Source organism: Mus caroli, unplaced genomic scaffold (assembly GCF_978045245.1).
Source record: "Mus caroli unplaced genomic scaffold, Mus_caroli_1 scaffold_7, whole genome shotgun sequence".
Taxonomy (NCBI): domain Eukaryota; kingdom Metazoa; phylum Chordata; class Mammalia; order Rodentia; family Muridae; genus Mus; species Mus caroli.
Window position 1 is genome coordinate 101,862,474 of NW_028227262.1, and position 15,300 is coordinate 101,877,773.

The window sequence follows — 15,300 nt, forward strand, 5'->3', positions numbered from 1 at the left end:
AAGAGTGGCTCAGAAATGCTTGGATGACCTTTAAGGTCACAAGGATATTCTTGAGTGACGCATGATGAAGAGTTACTATGTTGCCAAGTAGTGGCGGCACACACCTTTAATCCTAGCACTCAGGAGTCAGAGCCAATTTCTGTGAATTCGAGACCAGCCAGTGAATTCCAGGACAGCCAGAACTACACAGAGAGACTCTATCATGAAAGACACACAAACAAAACAAAAATCTAAGTAAAAAAGAAAAGTTATCATATTTGGTCCTAGTCATCCTGGCCTTCTATAGGATTGTTGAATCATCATATCCTTCATAATAAGGATGTTTTTTGTGTTATCATGAGGAGTTTCTAGAGGAAAGCTGTGGAGGAAAGGGCAGGGTCTTTAGAGGAATAAATACCAGTAAAGACTGTGCTAAGGGCTCTAACAAATGAAAGAGTGTCCTTTGGGAAACAGAAAGGTCAAGAGGAGAGTGGTTGGTGTGCTCGCCTTCACTTGGGTTCAGTATGTTGCGATGCCCACGTTTAAGGGCATAGTGACATGGGCCTCATAGTGACAGGTCTCAAAACCAAGAGTAAAGAAAGAGCTTGCTGTGCAAGCCTGACATTCGTATGATCAGCACCCCAATAGAAACCAAGTGTGGTCATGCACTAATAACCTCAGTGCTGGAGGTCTGGCTGTGGGACAGACTGCTAGGCCTGGAACTTCACTGCCAGCCAGTCTAACTGAAACGAAACAGCTCCAGATTCAGGGAAGGAGACCTTGTCTCCAAAGAAGTAGAGTGGCGAGCATAGATCTGGTACCTGAACTTGCTCATTGACCTGCACATGTGCTCACACATGTATACACTATACATATACATACAAAAATGAAATACTGAGAAAAATTGTAAAGATAAGATTTTGGCTGTTGGTTTCAGCACATGGTCACTTGCTTCTCTTGCTCCTGGCCTGGCCTGTGCATAGTGAGGCAGAGAGCATGTGGTGGGCAACAGTAACTCAATCCACAGCACACAGGAGGTAGAGGGAACCCAGGAAGGCTCAAGAACAAGAGACACATTTGAAAGACACACCGTCAGGAACGACTTCTTCCCACTCCCACTCACTGAGTGCATCACCTCCCAGTAATGCCAACAAATCGAGTCTGTCATGAGACCGCTCTTCAGTTGTTCATAGCCTCACAATTCAGTTGCCTCTTGGGGGGTCAGTCCACAAGCTGGGGCACCTGAGCCTTGTGGAGGGTGATGATTGAAAGTGAGTTCCAGGACAAGATGGAACAGAAGGGAGAGAAGCAGATCCACATGTCTCCCTTGCTGCAGTACCATGACCTCAGATGGAGAGGCTTGGTTGTCTTTCCTGTAAGAGGATATTTATCTTGAATTTTTCTTAGAAATATTACTTTAATAGTTTTCCAGACACTCAGCAACTTTTTTTTATATCTGTCAGATCCACTTGGGGGTCTAGTGATTCCCCTCAGACGGTCTGAGGTTTAACTCTGCTAACTTGTTTGCACCCTGCCGACTGATATCCTCAGTGTGCCCCTGCCATCAGTTCTAATGTGACTGTGCTTACTCTCTAGCACTTACTGCTGGCACCATCTGATGTGGCAGGCTGGGGCATCTTTATCAAAGATCCTGTGCAGAAAAATGAATTCATCTCAGAATACTGTGGGGAGGTAAGACATACTTGTTTATAGTAGCAGCTTGCATTGTTTTGGATAGATTTCACTGGACAAGGCCAAGTTTAGAATAGATTAATAATAAGTGACCTTTAGCCTGAACTTATTTCTATTAGAAGTTTTGGTTTACATAGTAACTAGCGAGATTACTTTATTTCTAGTCATGTTTGGCTTTTATTACCTGGAGAACAAGGGGTTCCGGATCAAGAGTTTTGCTGTGTATTTTTGCTCCCACTTGCTTGGCCAGTGAGCTGATGGGGACCCTGAGACAATAGCTGTATTAGTTTGGCTGTTTTAGTTGTAGGGCTAAGAAAAAAACAAAGCTTTAGAAAGTCACAGTTTACATTTTTTACTCAGCAGAAAGACAATATTGTTGTCAGTTTCTCTAGACATGTTGCTTAGGACATAGAAATCTCTCTGATTTGGAGTTTTTAAAGGTGTTAATTTGGACTGGTGTGCAGTTCAGTGGGTGAAGGCACCTGCTGCAGAGTTGATGGCCTGAGTTTAACCTCAGGACACACATGGTGGAAAGAGAGTAATACCTCCCACAAGGTGTCCTTTGGTCTTCACACATGCTGGGGCATGCGTGCACAAGCACTTTCCCCCATAACTTCTTTACTGTGTATCTGCTAAATAGAGAAGACAATTTAGCTACTCTTTGATAGCCTTGAGGGACCAAAATTCTCTTAATTGGCTCTTTTGTGTTCTAACAGTCTTGACCACTTACTCCAGTACAATTTCCTCCTGTGTCTTCCTTGTAGATTATTTCTCAGGATGAAGCAGACAGAAGAGGAAAAGTGTATGACAAATACATGTGCAGCTTTCTGTTCAACTTGAACAATGGTATGTTCTGAGCTGTAAGGCAAGGTTTTCAAATTAGAGGTCAGCAATATTCCAGGACCAAGGGCATCTGTCTGCAAGAACAGCTCCTGGTATTTATCAGCAGGCCTAGCTTCAGGGGTGTGTTGCTCACTTGTAAGGAGAGGGGAAGTCCCCAGTGAGCAGAAAGGCTGTGTACAGGAAACAATCTAGAGTTCCAACCACTTGCAGATGGGCCTGCCTCATGCTCTGGCTATGAGTGGACATTGTCTCCCACTGCTGTGGCTTGCCTCATGTCCCCTGGAACTTGTGGGCTGAGTAGTTTCTGTCCACCTCTTCAGTGTCTGCCCTGAGAGGAGGAGCATTTTGAAAGCATCTTGTGGCCTGATGATGTTGCCATATATTGTGAGAAGAAAAGCAGCAGCAGCTGCAGCCTGTGTCTGTGGAGGGACCTGTAAAAGTGAGTGTGCTCACACACATCCAGACAAACTTTCAGCTGGACCAAAAAAAAACCTTTTTCTTTTTTGCAAATGTTCCATAGAAATATTGTAATATCAAATGTCAACATGCCCACCTCTTGATGCCCAGAGAAATTTGGCTAGATTACATCTTTTAAGCCATGTTTTGCTCAGCAGTATATAGCTGAGAAATCATGGTGTTTAAGAGCCATATTTAACAAGCAAGGATTCACTTTGATCTAGAAGAAGCAAGGATTCACATTTTCTTCCTTTTTTTTTTTTTTTTTTTTTTTATATTGGATGAAGTTGAGTGCTTTATTTGCTTAAGTCAAATCCTGAGGAAGTATATTTCTAAAGCCATACTAACCTTGGTCTATGACTGAAAATAAGTTACTGGATTATCTATGTTTTTCTCTTTAGATTTTGTGGTGGATGCAACCCGAAAGGGCAACAAAATTCGTTTTGCTAATCATTCAGTAAATCCAAACTGCTATGCAAAAGGTGAGCTTTTAAGTTGGAATTGCGGCTGGATGCAACAGTTCCCTTTTCCCAGCCAAGTGACAGCGAACTTCAGTACCCCTGGAGTTCTTACGGGAGACAGCTAGTTAACCTCTATCTCTGCCTGCTTCCCGCTCACTGCCGCCGATGTTTCTCTTGCAGTTATGATGGTTAATGGTGACCACAGGATAGGCATCTTTGCTAAGAGGGCGATCCAGACTGGTGAAGAGTTGTTTTTTGATTACAGGTTGGTAAAATACACAAAGGCTTTCCCTTCTTAAACTATGGGGCTGGGGTCAAAGGCTGTTTGTAAGTTTTTTGACAGATCTGCCATCATTGGAGGGGGCATTCTTTTAACTGACCAGTCACTATTTGCTGTGGGCACTAGTAGAGAGTTACATGTTTCCTCAGTGTAGTTCTCATGTATTAATTATACAATGTTTATTTGAAAAAAATTAACAAAACCTATGTAGAAAGCTGCATCTAGCACCCTGTTATTGATAAAACTGACAGAGACCCCTGGGGCTTAATCTATGCCTAATGGCACACATACATCTGTATTCTACAGCACCTTCTCATTGGTACAGCATATATATCTTTATTGGTAGAACATTTACATCTTCATTGTTTTAATTGTTAACATCACCCTGTGGTCACTGTATTCTTTCTAAGGAAGCTACTCACAACTATTGACAGTGTTCAACTGCATTGGCAGGATCAGGCTGGCAGTGTGGATTTATTCATAGAGCCACCTGGCTCTGTGGAGCCAAACAGTCATTTAAATGTGATCCAGTAAAGAATATTAGTTAATTCTTTTAGTTTAATATCCATTCTACCCAGAAACTTAAGTTGTTGAAATGGGGGGGGGGGCGCTGTGTGTAACCAGTTTTAGCTGCATAGCTGGAGAGAACCAACTGAAACCTGTGGAACGGGAATAGGATCCTCCTAGGGAGGTCACTACAAGTGGCTTTATCCCAGGCTTGTTCTAAATGGCCAGGGTTAGATAGACGCAAACCTGTCCAGCTTCTCTAGTAGTCAGACGGACCCTCAAGAGCCTGTCTTGGTATCTACTTTCTGAGTCAGCACTCTCAATGGGGGGTTATTCTTTGGCATTAAGTCATGGTTTTGCTTTCGTAGCATTAGACCCAGACATGACAGTGTGGAGTTGCCATTCAGAGCAGTGTGCTGCAGGGGCACAGGGAGGGTGTGGGGAATGCTTCTAGCACAGGCAACTCATAACTAGCAGGTTACCAGTGACAGATGCATGCCTCCCCTTCATGTATGCAGCTGTCTGTGTAAAAGCCAGTCGTGTGTGTGTGTATGTTAGAGACATAATTCACTCTATCAGCAGGCTTGGTTTTCCTGATGTTGGATAGGTTGTCACTTCTTGTTCATGTTGTTTCAGATACAGCCAGGCTGATGCCCTGAAGTATGTGGGCATCGAACGAGAAATGGAAATCCCTTGACATCTACTACCTCTTCCCCTTCTCTCTGAAACAGCTGCCTTAGCTTCAGGAACCTTGAGTACTGTGGGCAATTTAGAAAGAGGAAATGCAGTTTGAAATTCTGAATTTGCAAAGTACTGTAACAGTAATTTATAGTAATGTTTTAAAATCAACTTTTTATTGCCTTCTCACCAACTGCAAAGTGTTTTGTACCAGTGAGTTTTTGCAATAATGCAGTATGGTACATTTTTCAAATTTGAATAAAGAATACTTGAACTTGTTGTTGAGTCACTTGTCATAGAACATCACCGACCAATTCTAGAAAGACTATATCTAGTGGGAAAACACAACTTACCTTTGTTTTTCCAGCTGTCTATAAATATTTAATAACAAACATACTGGCATATTGTTTGCCTAAATCCAGTGTTAGTATTGCATGTTAGCCTAGACATGAGTGAATCTAGGCATTCAGCAAGGAAAGTCAGTAAATATGAGACAGTGGGACACACTCCAGCCAACTTGTACCCTGGGGAAAACTGTTAAACCTTCCAGTCTGCTGTCCCTATATAAAAATTACTAGGTTATTTCTAAGAACCTACTTAGCTTAGATTCTATAGTTTAGACAGGGTTACAGATGCTGGTAGGTAGACAAGTGTGATTTACCCAGTACTTGGACAGCCAAGGCAAAAAGGTAAGATGTGTGGGGAGACCCAAACCCAGCCTGGGATATCTGGTGAGACCTTTCAGAAAAAGAAAAAACATAGGGGTCAGTTTTCTCCTTTCACACTGTGGGTCTCTGGGTTATCAGGCCCAACAGCAAGTGCCTTCACCCACTAAATTCTCTCACTGATTTGATAAGCTTCAGTTCTAGATAGATCCAGTCAGCTTGAAGCCCCTATATAGTGGAGGATGGCACAAAGCCTGATACATGGGTAAACTGGTCCATACCACCTCTTCCAGACTGATGACTGGGAAAAGCATTGCTTTCCAGATTCAAGATATTTTATAGCTTGTATTAAAAAGTAGGTATTTACCTAGAAGCACTTTGTTTTCCAGTATCACCTTACCTCTAACCCTTACATTATCTACTAGAAGTTTCTACCTTTGTGGGCAGTATTTGGCCACTGCAAGTTTCTTGGCAGGTCATCAGAACAGTCTGTGAACATTTTGTTAATTCTGACTGGAATATCTATTTATTTTTTTCGAGACAGGGTTTCTCTGTATAGCCTGGCTGTCCTGGAACTCACTTTGTAGACCAGGCTGGCCTCCAACTCAGAAATCCGCCTGCCTCTGCCTCCTGAGTGCTGGGATTAAAGCCGTGTGCCATCACTGTCCGGTGGAATATTTATTTTTACACTTCACCCTGCTATAAATGATTCCAGTGAGGGCCATATGTGTAGATATTATAAATAATCCCATGCTCACCTGGTTAGACAAAAGTCTTGCTAGGTCTGAAAATTAGATGTTGGTAAGGAATAAACATTGTAAAATGATTAATATTTTAAATTTCAAGAACTTGTTGGTTCAGTAGCCAATCTTATTCCTTTTTGGAAGCAGATTTTCAAGTTCCCACAAAGGTAGTGACTTGCTATCCTGGTGAGCCTGGTGGTCTCCAATTAAGTCATTTCCACAGACATTGCCTTTTTATTCTCCAGCCTAGTTTTTCATTCTCACACATGTACTCTTTGCATACTCATTACCCTTACCCTGACTCCCAGTCCCATGAAAACTCTCATACATTCATGTCTATCCCTTTAGCTTTTTGACCCACCATAATTAACCAGGGCCATCTGTGTTACAACTGAGTTTGAAGCTATCCTTCTGAACTCAGTGGGTTCAGAAACGGGTCACACAACTAAATACTGATCCCCATTCTCAAGAACATAGTTGAGATGTAAAGGGCAGGCAGCCGGAGGACACATTTTGCCTCATGTGCTTAAGGCTGCACAGCAAGTGCTCTTACCACTGAGCCATGTCTTCAGACTAGGACCTGTGATCTAAAGGAAGCAAGCCTTTAAAAGGGAAAAGATTAAAAGGTAAGCTGCTGTTGCTCTAATAGTTGCCAGTCTTGCCCCAATACTTGGTCCGTCCTTTCACTCTTTCATCTCTTTGGGAGTAGGCAGACCCCCTGAATCTAGTTTCTGCTTATTTTGCCTTTTAAAAAGTTTTACTTGCCAAGGCAGGGACAACTCATGGCCCCAGGAGGTACTTTGTTAGCATACTTGAGTGTAACCTAGATTTTATCCATAGTTGTACAGTCATCCTGTTACCATGGAGTAACTATATTATGGGGTAGAAATTCAGGGTTTGTAGATGTATAAACTGACATGACCACCCCATGCTATGGTTTTTGTTATAAATATGAGAACAGCCAGAGGCATCTGGAAGAAGCCAGTGCAGAGAGAGGAAGTAGATTGAACATAGCTAGGGTGAGAATAGCAGAGGAAAGAGAATAGAGAAAACATTGTTGAGAAAAGCATTAGCAGAATGAGTAAGGGGGTGGGGCACACAGTAAGAACAGGGTTACATGGGGAGTAGGATGGAGGAGGGGAGCAGGGCTAAGGATTAGCATGGACTTTGAAATGTGTAGTAGGTACTTGTGATACTGAGGGAGCCTGGAGGCCAGCATGCGCACTCAAGTCTCTTCCACCATAAGGGAAATGACTCATTTTGGTTTGAGGACCAGTTCCTTTGGAATGCTGATTTATAGTCCACATTGACCTCATTTCTAGATATTTGGAGTTTCCTTTGGACCTTCCAGGTTTTTGTGTGTGTGTTTCCCCCCCCCCCCCCTTTTGAGACAAGGTCTACCATGTATCCTAGGTTGGCCTAGAACTTGCTATATAGACCAGGATGGCCTTGAATTCAGAGATTTGCCTGCCTAGCCCCTACAGCCTCAAAAGAAGATAAATGTATGTTATTTCTCTTGCTGTGATAAATCACAACCAAAAGTTGATTTATAGAACAAAGAGCTTATTTGGGTTCTAGAAGGGCGAGAATCCATTATGACAGAAAAGAGTGGTAGCAGAGCAGGAAGCTGAATAAACACATACCAACAACACTGTTCACTTACCAGCAATCTAAAATGTGAGGTTAGCATGGACTTTGGACCTTCCGCCCTAGCAGAGTCTGCAGTCTAGATCCTGTGTACTTACCTGCAAACACATTGATCCTGAAGCATTCAAAGAGATCCCAGCCAAACTTGCTTGTCCTCCTCCCCTATTCTTCATGGATTTAAGGCAAATTCTTAAAAAATAGCATGCTTGTTTCAATTATAAAAATGAACAAATCAACTGTTAGGACAAGCAAGCCATGAGCATCATTGTCTGTGGAGCTCTAGAGCCCTTGAGGGTGATTCACTTGTTAACTGGTTTATATACTGAGAGTCTTAATTATTAAGACATTAGAGAAATGGAGGAATGGGGTATGATGAAGCATGCTTATAATCACAGCACTGGGGAGGCAGAACCAAGATCACAAATTTGAGGCCAGCCTAGGCTGCCCAATTAGACACATTGCTATCTCAAAGCAAAGGGCTAACAATGTGGCTTAGTGTGCAAGCCTGAGATTGATAAGTACAACTGTGTCCCCTAACCCCAAAATAAAGCATGGGAACTTAAATGCATTCAGTGTCAGGCTCTTCAGAATTTCACTGACTTCAATTCTAGCATAGGGATAGCTTGTAAGGAAGCTGAGAACCCTGAGGGCATCCTAAGGAGAATGAACCATGGAGTGGAGTGACAGTGCTGAGACTGGCTGAAGATTCCATCACCACCTCTGCATTCCTCTTGCCCTTTAGCCAGGAAATGGAGACTGAGAGCAAAGGTCGGTGCAGTGCCTTGTGGCAGAGTCCCTGGAGGTCTGAGGATGACCCTGTGCTGGACTGGATCTGAGGAAGAGGAGAGCCTTCAATCCCTGGCCTGGGCCCTCCTTCCGGGGACATCCTGGGGTGAATATGGCAGCCTCCTTGGAAAAGCTTCACTAGGAGGGACCTGGAATGAGAGAGATTCTCAGTTCTCACGTACAAGTGGAAAGGGCTGACCATCCTCTCTGGTGGCCAGGGAGTTTCCAGTAATCTAGATGCTTTGGTCTCTTACAGATTAGAATCATAACCAGTTAGTAAGAGGCCGCCATTTCCTGTCACTAATGGACCTCGGGACTGTGGAGGTATGAGACTGGGAGGCCATGAGCCCATGTTGGCTCTACTTCCATATTCCAGTTCTGCCTACTAGCAGTGATACAGACCAGCTTCTACACCTGTCTTAGTATTCCTTAGTCCCTGCAGAGTTGACAGCAGCAATCTGGAGTATGGTACCTCTCAAACGCCATACTCATGGTACTGAATAAGTCTCAGAAAACAAGGGTCAGTGCCCAAAAAGATTAAGGGCTTTAAAAATTAAGATCTTAATTTCCAATCCAAAGAATGCAGCCCTTTTGGATTTCAGGAAGACAATGGGAATATACACTTGCACAATCATTAAATCTTTTATTTACATATAGAAATTAGTAAAACTTAAAACAAAACCAAATGCAACTTGTACAGAAATCCTTTAATTTTCTTTATTTTCACACATTAAAAAAATGAAACACACTATACAAATGGTTTTCATAGCAGATTACACGTGGGTCCATTCAGACTCGCTCTCGTGTGCTGCCTCAGACGACAGCTGTTAACCAGGGAGCCAATGTATTGATTTAAGTGCGGTAGCATGCAGCCTCAGCATGGAAGGTTCGGTTCCCCTCTGTCTGTGAGTTAGGGTAAATGGCATTGGCGTCTGTTTACAGACTGAAATGTGTCAGTCCTGAGCAGTCCTGCTGTAGCCTGAGACCAGCTGGTGGGAACTGTGGTCTCAGCTTTAAAAAGGAAGGTCCAAATGGCGGCAGGCTGGCTGCTATGAACTTGAGTTGTTTCCATTTTATTCACTGGAACTATCTGCTTGTGGGTCACGCAGACCCTGCTAGATGGGTTAAGCCAAGTAACTGTAGGTGTCCTTCTCACCATCGACTCGCTCCAAATATTCTTTTTCGATGAGAATATCAATGCATTTCTGGGCATTGTTTTAGGAAGAAGAGGGAGTTAAAGAGGGAGAGAAATGCAAATAACCATCAGGAAAGAAGTCTGTCACCCTCACCAGTTACCCTCCACTGACTGAGCTCAGCAGGAAGCAAATTCAACCTGTCTATTGTCCTGAATGTGGTCCTTCAGTAACACCTGTGGGTGACTGCACCCCCCCACCCCCTCCAAACTGCCCTGTGCATTAAGAAGGCAAGGGCTCTAGCACATCTAGGCCACAATCTCCCTTTTTAACAAGGCCTGGCTGCTTCTGGGCAGAACTCTGCTGTCACAGGTCAGGAGCACAGGATGGGTGAGTCAGACCTTGAAGAACATGCTAGCATGGTGCTAATAGCTCCTGACCACTGAGGACTCACCATGCACTGCCATCCCTGGGTTCTCCAATGGCTGTGGCTTACCCAAGTAGTTTCAGAAAAGGAAAGGTCTGCTGAGTCATTGCCATCAGAAACTTGGCAAATGAGATCATTAGTCCCCTAGATACAGGGGAGCAGAAATGGACAAGTATTTCCCAACAATGCAGCCCCGAATGAGTCCCCTCATACTGCCAGGCAAGTTCTCAACAGAGAACACTCTGTACACCACTTCCCACCAGGCAAAATCAGGCAAGGCTGCAGGACAGCTCATTGCCAGAGAAACATAGGGACGGTCGGGGAGGGACATGTGACTTACTCCTCATCAGAATATCAATTATAAAAGTATATTTATGACACATATGCCTCTTATATTTACTTAAAGAATAACGTTAGCTGACTTTCCTTTGTTGAAGTTTCTTGTATGAGTAAGCCAGTTCCCATTTTCCTGAAACAGCCATTAATCCTTTTGCTACAAGTTTCCTAACAATCAGAAGACCTAGCTGCCGCTCTGTAATTAATTCCTGTACCTTGATCACTGGGACCCGAGGTTTGAACCTGGAGGAGAGCTGAGTGAGGACTTCACCAAGTAACTGCTGGTGTTTCAGGACCTTCCTCATTTTCATGATTCTTACGATGGCCGCCTATGCAATCAACAAGAAAAAACACACACTTAGAGGTTTAACAGCTGAGCATGAAAGTTCAGGGCAGCCTGTACCACCTCATACTCAACTTCCATGCTAGGGTAACAACTATCCTACAGGTCAGGGAGGGTACAAGCAATCAGCTCTATCCATGTTTTATCCATCAGCTTTATCCATTAAAATGTTTTGTCTAAGGGGCTAGATTGATGGTGCAGTGGTTTAAGAGTGATGAGGTCTTCCAGAGGATCTGGTTTCAGTTCCCAGGACCTATGGAGTAGCTCCTAACCAAAGAGATGCAGCATCCTCTCCTGGCCTCTGGGGACAGCAGTCACACACACACACCCTATATGTGACTACATATAGACAAAACATGCATATACACTAAATGTAAATTTTAAATATTTTGGAGGCGCTAACTTTGGCCAACTATAAAGCACTAAAGAATAAAGCCATACATAGAAGGTCCCCTTTCCCCCCAATCTCCTGTTTCTTTAATCTACCACATATTACCTGGTTCCCAATACTTAGGCAAGAAGATTAGACTACTTTTGTTTGGAACATAAAATACTTCATCCCTCAGACACCAATGTGCTGGCTTCAGGCATTGTCATCTTTGGCCATCACCGAACTGTGTCATTCTGGCAGCGTTAGAGCACATACAAGGCCAGCACGTTTCCCTAAGTGTACAGTGCAAACATGGATTAGTCACCTGAATCAGTAGTTTGCGGTCTTCCTCTATATTTTTGTGTGTGGTTTCTTGTTCCTGCTTCTGTTCAGTTTTCATTGGTACATTGATATTAACCCTCAATTTCTTACTGTCAAGATAAGAGAGGAAACGGGTCATTAAATAAAAAGTCTGCTTCCTGTCTTTCAACTACACATTCTGCATCCCTGGACTGGGCAGGTGGTTCACACCCATCTCTTCTATATCATTTCTCACCATTTCTACTGCTACCTGGGAACTGCCCCTCCACCAATGCTATGTAATTTTACCACAGAGGGGTGACTGAAGTGACACTTGACCCCTCAATTTAGTGAAGTGTAATAACACCAAAATAACTTGATATAAAGGTCTAAACATGCCGTATCAGCCACTCAAGACTTATTTTCAAAATAAAATCAAACTCAGCATTAAAAGCAGAGTCCAGTTCCCCTGGCTTGTGCCGATCCTGAAGTAGGCCCAGTGCCGGGGATAAGACCAGCAGCTACATATTAGATTTTTCTTACTTTTTATAACCAAGATATAACTTTATTAAGGTGTCTGGCTTCAATTCCACCTCATCAACATTGGCATTTTCATCTTCTAAGACCTAGAAGAAAATAACTGTTACTAGGCACATCCTAGGGAAAGGGTTTCTTCTAGCTCAACACAAAGTATACAAACATACCAGCAATTTCGACTTCAGTAAAATCTGTAGGACTTGTGCCAAAATGTCCTGCAATCAGAGAAAGATGGTAAGCAAGGAGGAAGAATACTTCTTTACAGTGCCTGTCCCAGAGGCCCAGCCTCACAGGAATGGTCATCACCTCAAAGCAGAACTATCCAGAGAAAGTGACATGGCTTGTTCTTTATGGCCTGAAGCACCCACTCTTCAAAGGCAATAATAATGCAGTTTCCCACAAACACTGGACACAATATATGGCCTGCTTCTTCAATGAAACCTACAGGAAATGATTCACTTCTTCGATGTCTGAAGGTTCACAAGACATTTATGTGGTGCTGTGGATCAAACCCAAGGCTTTGTGTGCCAGGCAAGTGTTCTACCAGTAAACTACCCCTGAACATGCAAATGAAACAGTAAGGAGCTTCAGCAGAACCAAAGTTGCACTGCATTCAAGAACATGCTGACACTTGGAGGCAGCTGACTTGCTGCCAACTTGGCTTTAGTTGGCAATTCAGTGCATCATGTGACCTCTGTAAGCATTAGCTGCTCTGGTGTTTCCAGAACCATCAAGCCTCATGGCATGGGCACTTAACTTTCTCACCTGCACTCTTAACCAAGGCTCCCATGCTGTCAGAGAAGTGACAGCTATGCACTGGGGTCTGGAGGAGGGCAGCTAAAGACCCATAAGGTAATTCTAATAATACAAAAATGTAGAAAGACTGGTGTGGCATTGAGGAGAAGGCCAAGTAGAGACTAGAGAGGCAGACCTGTCAACCTTTCCAACCAGCCAGCAAAAAATTAAAAGTAGGTTTCATTGAAATAAAAAAAAATGTATGTACAACAGTGTACCCATCAGTAAGTACACGTGTCAAAAAAAAATTAAATGGGGGTGGGGACCACTTCTTAATTGGTGGAGTACTTGGCTAGCATGCCCAAGGCCCTGGATTCAATCTCCTACACTGCATAAAAATGGGTGTGGAGCATGCCAGTAATCTATTACAGATACACAGGACAGTAAGTTAGTTTAAGGCATTCTCTACCTACTTAGTGAATCTGAGGTCATCCTAGAGTACAGGTGACTATTTCAACAACAGCAACAGAAAATCCCAACCAAACAAAAAATAAAGTGAATGAAGAAAGTTAAAATTTCTTTTATCTGCTTCCCAGCACTCACGTGAAAGCTCAGCCTTGTCTGGAGTGCTATGGGGAATAAATGAGTGAATCCCCAAGTCATACTGCTGTGCAGCCTAGCTGAATGGATAAGCTCCAGATTCACTGACAGATGCTGCTTCAAACAAAGAATGGCATGTGCACCACAGTGACATCTACTTCTAGTCTCCAACATGTGAATACAAACAAGTACATATATCTACACACACACACACACGCATGCACGAACGCACACACGAACGCGAAACACACACAGAGACAGACAGTGACTGACTGGGTTTAAAACAGAGCATTTCGAGGGACAGTGGTGGTAGCACACACCATTAAGCCTAGCACATGAGAGGTAGAGTCAGATCTCTCTGGGTTCATAGCCAGCATGGATTACAAAGAGAGTTCCAGGATAGCCAGGGCTACACAGAGAAACCCTTTAAAAAAATAGAGCATCTCACAATGTCCTTATAATGCTGACAAAAGAGAGCATTTCTTAACATCCTTACGAAACTGGCATAAAAGTTTATAAGGATACAGCTGGAACTGGCCACCACCATCACAAGTGCTAGCCACCATGTCTGCCTGAGAACCCATATGCTTTCTCCAAAACAATTTGCTTAAATACTATAAAGTCATAAAATCATGATAGTGGCACATGGAGCTTTACACCCTAGATCTTAGTACCACCAGTACCAGGAATGTGCTGGATGCTCCTCACACAAGTTTGAGACTAGTCAGGTTAACTTTTGGCTCAAATGAACCTTGCCCATTATAGAAACTTCTCTGACTCAACCATGAGGACTCAGTGGTCCTGTCGGCATCCAAGGTGTCAGACACCGCAGTGAAATGCTCTCTGTGGCTCTATCTGGCCTGGCCTTCTGGTGCCTTGGTCAGAGTTTACTGCTTTTTACTTTTTTCTCCATGCTGCTAACATCTATTAAGCCAAAGAAACCCATGTCCTCTCCCCCTTTTCACAACATCCCAATGAACAAACAAGAGGCAGCTTGAGAGTAGCTTGAGAGTAGAGCGTGAGTACAAAACAGTGGAAATACCATTTTAATCTGAGTGCTGTCAGTCAGCTGCTGCACAGTATAGGCGTCTTCTGTGTTATACTGAAGCAGGATTGCCATCTGAAATGTGGACGCCTTCGTGGTCCAGAGGAAAGAAAGAGGAAATGTGAAAACATGGGAAAGGTACAACCTGCTTTCATGAAAAGCATTCTTCAGAGGCCAAAAAGGAGAGGGAATACAAAATGTCACAACCAGGGGAATGGATATTTTCCTTAAAGATACCTTTCAAACACTGAAAAGACTTTCATTTTTCTCCTGCAATGTATCCTATATAAGCATAAATATATGAGCATACCTACAATATAAACACACACCAGGTGTAGAGACATTAATTATGAGTTTAATTTTTATGCATAGTAGAATAAAAATTACTCTGGGGGGTGCATACCATTTATAATGTGTGTGTTTAAGTTGCCAGAGACCTCCAAACCAGGTATAATGGTTACTTAATTAACTTATCAATGTGGAAGTACAAAGGTTAAACTAGTGGGTAGTTTGCGTCACATACTCTACAGTTTAATTACCATTCATTACCAGCTCACTACTGAGACCTTTTCAAGGAATGAAGTAAGTTTTACTTGTGAAACACACCGAGAGTAGAAGGAACCTAAACTTTGAACCACAGTTAACTGGACCCCAGCTTTTGTAGAAATGCAATCAGCCCATAGCTGTTATTACTAGGCATTGCACACTGCTAGATGTGCTAGGGAGTCTTACCACTG

General features: G+C 43.1%; 2 protein-coding genes across 12 annotated transcripts in view; one reads left to right on the forward strand and one right to left on the reverse strand.

The window, feature by feature from the left end:
- The window catches only part of Ezh2 (enhancer of zeste 2 polycomb repressive complex 2 subunit), a 63,449-nt gene extending 58,274 nt beyond the window's left edge, over positions 1 to 5,175 (forward strand). For all 9 annotated transcript variants that reach the window (XM_085840641.1, XM_085840648.1, XM_085840647.1 and 6 more), the window contains 5 exons: positions 1,576 to 1,671; positions 2,436 to 2,517; positions 3,372 to 3,452; positions 3,612 to 3,696; positions 4,855 to 5,175. In XM_085840641.1, coding sequence (XP_085696767.1) covers positions 1,576 to 1,671; positions 2,436 to 2,517; positions 3,372 to 3,452; positions 3,612 to 3,696; positions 4,855 to 4,915 — 405 coding nt within the window. In that variant the 3' untranslated portion in view covers positions 4,916 to 5,175. The remainder of the gene's footprint in view (positions 1 to 1,575; positions 1,672 to 2,435; positions 2,518 to 3,371; positions 3,453 to 3,611; positions 3,697 to 4,854) is intronic.
- A 4,185-nt stretch (positions 5,176 to 9,360) lies between these two features.
- The window catches only part of Cul1 (cullin 1), an 80,567-nt gene continuing 74,627 nt past the window's right edge, over positions 9,361 to 15,300 (reverse strand). For all 3 annotated transcript variants that reach the window (XM_021164540.3, XM_021164539.3, XM_029478301.2), the window contains exons 17-22: positions 14,561 to 14,653; positions 12,351 to 12,398; positions 12,190 to 12,272; positions 11,672 to 11,777; positions 10,849 to 10,962; positions 9,361 to 9,942 (exon numbers count right to left, since the gene is read on the reverse strand). In XM_021164540.3, the coding sequence (XP_021020199.1) occupies positions 9,862 to 9,942; positions 10,849 to 10,962; positions 11,672 to 11,777; positions 12,190 to 12,272; positions 12,351 to 12,398; positions 14,561 to 14,653 (525 nt within the window). In that variant the 3' untranslated portion in view covers positions 9,361 to 9,861. The remainder of the gene's footprint in view (positions 9,943 to 10,848; positions 10,963 to 11,671; positions 11,778 to 12,189; positions 12,273 to 12,350; positions 12,399 to 14,560; positions 14,654 to 15,300) is intronic.